Below are 6,744 nucleotides of genomic sequence, written 5' to 3'. Positions count from 1 at the left end.
GTTCAGCACCAGCTCTCCGTCCACTTTAGTTTTGGCTTGTAGCCTTTTCAAGTTAAATAATTTACTGTCAGTGCAGTAGCCGATGTTGATGCTGTTTTCATCCTTGTTGAAAGTGTCAGACAAAATCATAAGTGATATTAAAAAGCATGGGAGCAAGCACACAGAGGTGGATACAACTAAATGACTGAACAAAACAACATGGTCCTAATACCTAAACCAGGGAAAAATAAAGCATAGAAGGAAAACTATAGGATACTATCAATTAATATTGTCTCAAAAATTTTAAACAAACTTCTGCCAAACAGAATATATCAATTTATCTAAGAAATAATTCATTATGACCAAGTACAATTTATATCAGTGAGGTAAGTTCAACATCAGGGAAACAATCAACATAATTAATCATATTAAAAATTGAAATATACAAAACCACATGGTTTTCTCAACAGATGCAGAAAAAGCTTTTGATAAAGTAAAATACTCTTTTATGCTTAAAAATCCTATAAAGTATAGGCATAGAAAACCTTTTAAAATATCAAACAGTATTTTTTTTTCAGTTTTATTTTTTATTATTGGCAGATACTGGAGTGGTTTGCTATTTCCTTCTCCAGCTCATTTTATAGGTGAGATAACTGAAACAAACAGGGTTAAGTGACTTGCCCAGAGTCCTACTGCTAGTAAATGTCTGAGGCCAGATTTGAACTCAGGAAGAATCTTCCCGACTCTAGGCCCAGTGTACCACCTATCTGCCCCTAAGATTATGTATCAGATCATATTTCTTCATCAGCCTAACCAAAGGTCAATGCTCTAATATATCAGTGACACACTGGAGTAGATTTGAATCAACAGCAAGTGGATGGTCCTACTTTTGAATAACAGAAATTGCTTACCACAGGTGGGTCAACAACCCCAAACTGTTAGAAGAAAAACAGGCTAGTTTTCATATTTCAATGGTTTTGAAAAAAAATCAAGGAAAAAGAAAGACACAAAGCAAGCAAGAAAGCAAATCAGTTGGCATTTTCATTAGTTGATTTTACAAGTGGGCTTTAGGAGAATCAAGCTATGCTGCCAGCATTAGATGCAAACCTGGGCCACAAGTCAGCACATTCCTTGGCAACAGGTCCTGTGATGGCTGAACCTTTCATCTTGACTATATTGTTTACTATAACTCCTGCATTGTCTTCAAAGTATAGGAACACACCATCTTTTCTCCGATATGACCTCTGTTGCCTTATTACCACTGCTGAATGAACCTTCCTCCAGAGCTCTGGTTTCCCCCCCCTTTTTTTTTTAAGTGAGGCAATTGGGGTTAAGTGACTTGCCCAGGGTCACACAGCTAGTGAGTGTTAAGTGTCTGATTTGAACTCAGGTACTCCTGACTCCAGGGCCAGTGCTCTATCCACTGCACCACCTAGCTGCCCCTGGTTTCCCCTTTTTGACTGTGGCCATCACCATGTCACCAACACCAGCTGCAGGAAGCCTATTCAATCTTCCCTTAATTCCCTTCACAGAGATGATGTACAGTTTCTTGGCACCTGTATTATCAGGACAATTGATGACAGCTCCCACTGGGAGATCGAATGAAATTTGGAACTTGGCTCCAGAATACCCACCACATCCTCGCTTAGACATCTTGGTTCCCGGAAAGGATGAAAGAGCAACAGTATCTTTCTAAAACCAAAAGCAAGCATCAAATACAATGGGAACACATGAGAGCCTTTCCCAGTAAATATGGAAATAAAGTAAGGATGCCCATTCTTCCCATTCTTATTTGATGAAATACTAGAAATGCTAGCAGCAGCAATAAGAAAAGAGAAAGAAATTAAAGACATAAAGATAGGTAAAGAATAGATAAAACTATCCCTCATTTGTTGATGGTATACTTGGAAAATTCTAGGGATTCAGCAGATACTAATCTACATAATCAAACCTTGAGCAAAGTTTCAGACTACAAAATAAAACATCCAAAATCAACATCATTTCTATGCAATATTAACGAAACACAAGAAGCAAAAACAGAAAGGGAAATCCCATTCCAAGTAACTACAAAATGCATAAAATATCTAGGGAACTGATCTACCAAAGAACTTAAATTACTTGTATATATTCAACTATAAAGTGCCCTTTAAAGAAATAAAGACCATCTTAAACAGCAGGAGCAACATTTAATGCTCATGGCTAGGCCATGCAAATATAATAAAATGACAATACTCCCAAAGTTAATTTTTACTTTTAATACTATTCCAATCAAATTACCAAGGGGATAGTCTACAGAATTTGATAAAATAATAACAAAATTCATTTGGAAAAACAAAAGATTTAGAATATCAAAAGAAATTATGAAAAAAGTTGAGATCAAGGGGAAATAGCACTCCCAGACCTAAAATTGTAATAGCAATAATCATCAAAACCATTCAGTATTAGTTAAAATAGAAAGAGATAGATCAATGAAATAGTCTAGACAAGGGAGAATTTTTTAAAAATGGAATTTGATAACTGAGTGTTTGATAAAATAGGAAACATAAATTATCTAGGAAAAAAGAGTTCTTATTTGATAAATTAAAAAAAAAACAGCTGGGAAAACTAGAAAGCCATCTAACAGAAATTAGGCCTAGCCCAATACTTTATACCATATTCTTCAATACACTGAAAATGGATAAAATGAGAAGAGAAGCAGATCATATTCTTCTCACAGCTATGGGTAGATGTCTCCTTAACTAAAAAAAAGATAGAGGCATCTGCAAAAGATAAAATAGATTATTTTAATTACATAAAATTGGAAAGCTTTAGCACAGACAAAATTACTATACCTAGGGTAAGAAAGGAAGTAGTTAAATGGGGAAAAAACTTTGAATCAAATTCTCTAATAAGGGTTTAATATCTAAGATATATAAACAATAAATATATATGACAGTCATTGTCCAATAGATAAATGGTCAAAGAATATGAACAAACAGTTCTCAGAAGAAAAACTGCAAAGTATTCTTTTTTAAAAAATTCTAATAAAGAATTTTATTTACCAAAGAAGGATCACACAAAGTCTTCTCCTTAAGGATTAACAATATTGTTTTTTTCTCCTCTAATGTGAGCATATTGTTTTTCCTGATGGTGGGTTAGCATTTTCCCAACCTCCATCCTCTTACAGTTTACAGGCTATAAAGAAGAAAGTATGCTGCCCCCCCCTTTTAAATTATTTTTAAAAATTTTTTAACTGCAAAGTATTGTTAACCAATCCAATCCAATAAACATGTGCTATGTGCTAGGAACCAGTTCCTATGTGCTAGAGATGCAATTAATAAAAAGATAGTCTGTGTCTTCAAGGAGCTTACAATCTAATAGGGGGAGACAACATACAAAAGAAGGCAGGAAAGTGAGGAGGGGAAAGTCCAGGAGGTTACCTGGCAAGGGGGCATCTTGCTCCTTGTAGTTGAAACCAGGCAGATCAGTTGATACAGAATGGAGTGAACCAAAAGGTCCAGTTTCTGCCCTCTAAAAAGGAAGACAATTGGAAGGATTTGACACTGGACCCTTCGGTCCTCCAATTAGAGGAGAGAAAAGGTTGAGGGAAGTGGTATCTGTCAAGGCTTGAGTTAAGATGCACAGTGATGAAATTAGAGGTGAAGAGGCTCATCTTGTTCTGTGTAGTTGAAACGAGGCAAAGCAGAAGATTATGAGTGGATAAATATAAAAAAGAATGCCCCAAATCACTAATAAGAAGGGAAATGTAAATCAAAATAACCCTGAAGTTTGACCTCATGCTCTGCAAACTGGCAAAAATGACCCCCCCAAAATTGTAATTTTTGTAATTTTTGCCATTTCCAGTTTTCCCAGTAATTTAAAAAATCAAATAAAAAGGTTTTTCCCTAGGTTATCTCAATGTTGGAGGGGCTGTAGAATGATAGGCTTACTAATATGTTGTTTGCAAAGCTGTGAAATGGCACAACTAGTTTGGAAAGCAATTTGGGAAATATGCAAATAAAGTGACTAAGATGTCCATGCCCTTTGACCCAGAGACTCCATTGCTGGGCTTATACCTCAAGGAAGCTATTGATAATAACAAGTCCCTATATACACCAAAATATTCATAGCAACACTTTTTGTGCTAACAAAGAATTGAAAACAAAGTAGGGGACCATTTATTGGGGAATGATTAAACAAATTGTGGTAGATGGATATAATGGAGTATTACTGTGCTATAAGAAATGATGTATGTGATGAATACGAAAAAAGCATGGAAAGATTTACATAAACTGGTGTGTAAACAGGGTCAAGGAAATAATATACATAGTAACTACTATAATATAAATAGAAACAACAACCATACACCAAAAATATTATGAATGTAACAAAATTATAAATATCAAGCATGACTTGAATGAAGTAATATGAAAAGATGCTTCCCAAACCCACACATTTGTGGAGGTGAGACATCCACAGCTGGTACACATTGCATATGTTTTCAGACTTTTTCACTCTAGTGATCAGTTCTTTAGCACTTCCACAAATGTGAGAAAAGGACTTTCAGCAATCAGGAGCTATGGGTCACTCCTTTACAATATATTCATTCTGTCTAAGCTTGAACCCACTTTTGCTTGGACTCTGTATGTACTTATGAGACTCTTGGGCAAGGGGTCATGTTTTATGCCAAATGTTTTGTGTTACCTTAGTATAAATACTCTTTTCTAAAAACTACTTAAGGCTGGATGACTAAATTGACTCACAATTTATAATCATGGTGGGAGCACACTGGTAGGGGCTTGAACCTATGCATTAGGGAATATCCCTTTATTCCTCAGAAATATCCCTAGATTCCTAATGGGGAGGATGTACAGTAATCTTTTTCTAGAACCCAAGACGATTGTTTGGTACATGTTCTCAGAGCTTAAAAGAACTACATGTAGTACAAGGACATATTTCCTACTTTTGATGTTTGTAATTAATGACCCATGCTATCCTTCCTTTGTAAATGTAATCAAATTAATGAAGTATATAATATACATACACACATTATCAGTTGACTCATAGCCCATCTCCTAGACACAAAACACTTCAGTATATGAGATGCTGAAGAAAAATTTGGCCCTTAGTGAATGCTGCTCCTCTAGTAGGCCTTAGAGTCTAGGCACTGGCTCAAGTAAGTTGAATTAAATCATAAATTCAGGTCATGAACAACTTTCACCTCTGGTTGTTATTCTGCCATGCAGTTCCTTGTAAGTTCATGACCACATGTGCAGAGAAGCAGACTCTTGGACTCTGGAAAAGTTTCTTGGAACCAAATCAAGTCCATGAAAGTAGACCCTTACTGTTATGAGAAAAGACCCAATAAAATTTCAGGTTCTTTACTTTTTATTCTTCTTTTTCTCCTTCAACCAATTACAATACTCAAATGTTCTAAAATTTACATCTAGGAGCATAGATAACAGAAAACATCTCAGTTCTACACCAATCGTGGCCCTAGAGATCCCAAAGAAAAATTATTGAAACATCACTGATATATCTGGGTTATGTGACTGTCATATAGAAGGAGAAAGCTTAGAACCCATCATTACTATCCTTCCTCATTATGAGCTGGGTTTACATCACTGATATCCATCTAGACTGCTAATAGAGGCTGAGATTCTAATATTTGTAGCATGCCTGGTCTCTAGCACTTGACCTGACACTGCCTGCATTCTCTACCCACTTTCTCCCCACTACTTTTCAGCTCCCCTTTATATGTTGTCATCCTCCATTAGGATGCAAGTTTCTTGAAAGCAGGGGCTTGTCTTGCTTCCTTGTTTTTGTATCCCTGGGATTTAACACAGTGCCAGGCACATCAAAAATTCTTAATAAATTACCATTTAATGTCAAAGAAATCTGAAACTATAGGTATTCAGGCCCCTCAGATTAAAAATATTTTTTAAAAATGTGTGTTAGGAGAATGCTTTCCACCAGTTACTATCATAAACATGTTTTTTTAAGACAATCTTTTTCTGGTGGGGCAATGAGGGTTAAGTGACTTGCCCAGGATCACACAGCTAGTAAGTGTCAAGTGTCTGAGGCCGGATTTGAACTCAGGTCCTCCTGAATCTAGGGCCAGTGTTTTATCCACTGCATCACCTAGCTGCTGCCTAAGACAATTATTTTAACACCTGCTAATGGGCAATAGAGATACAAGTTCTATAGGTTTAGAAAGTGATGAACTACTCATGGGAATAGGTTAGATACCCTGGAAATTCACTTTTATCCCTTCATAGCATTAATAACATTGATTTGGGGGGGGCAGCTAGGTGGCGCAGTGGATAAAGCACCGGCCCTGGATTCAGGAGTACCTGAGTTCAAATCCGGCCTCAGACACTTGACACATACTAGCTGTGTGACCCTGGGCAAGTCACTTAACCCCCATTGCCCCGTTAAATAAATAAATGAATGAATGAATGAATAAATGAATGAATAAATAAATAAATAACATTGATTTGGTATATCATTATCAACAAACATTGTGTCCAACTGTGCCCAGAATAGTGCTAGATGACATACAAAAATATGGAGGAACAAGTTCATACACTATTTCAAATGTCTAACAACCAGAAAATAATGAACAGTTGAAGAATCTTAGCCATTAATGTCCATTATTATCAAAAATTGGTTATCTCATTAACATCTATTGCATTGAGCTAAGCACCTGAAATATTGAATATTGACTTCCTGGCATTTACTTTTCTTTTTAGTTTTTGCTGTGTCATAATAAATCAGTGAAAAATC

General features: G+C 36.0%; 1 protein-coding gene across 1 annotated transcript; it reads right to left on the bottom strand.

The window, feature by feature from the left end:
• Positions 1-1,055: 1,055 nt before the first annotated feature.
• Positions 1,056-1,635, bottom strand: LOC122743145 (60S ribosomal protein L23-like). The gene is made up of 2 exons (XM_043987906.1): positions 1,412-1,635; positions 1,056-1,257 (listed from the first exon to the last, which is right to left on the bottom strand). Exons 1-2 carry the CDS (start codon positions 1,630-1,632, stop codon positions 1,056-1,058), a joined length of 423 nt encoding a protein of 140 aa, XP_043843841.1. The 5' UTR covers positions 1,633-1,635.
• Between the last annotated feature and the right edge of the window lie 5,109 nt (positions 1,636-6,744).

Source organism: Dromiciops gliroides, chromosome 2 (assembly GCF_019393635.1).
Source record: "Dromiciops gliroides isolate mDroGli1 chromosome 2, mDroGli1.pri, whole genome shotgun sequence".
In the NCBI taxonomy this organism is placed as follows: Eukaryota; Metazoa; Chordata; class Mammalia; order Microbiotheria; family Microbiotheriidae; genus Dromiciops; species Dromiciops gliroides.
The sequence above is the reverse complement of the archived record's forward strand: the minus strand, read 5'-3'. Positions and strand labels throughout refer to the sequence as shown.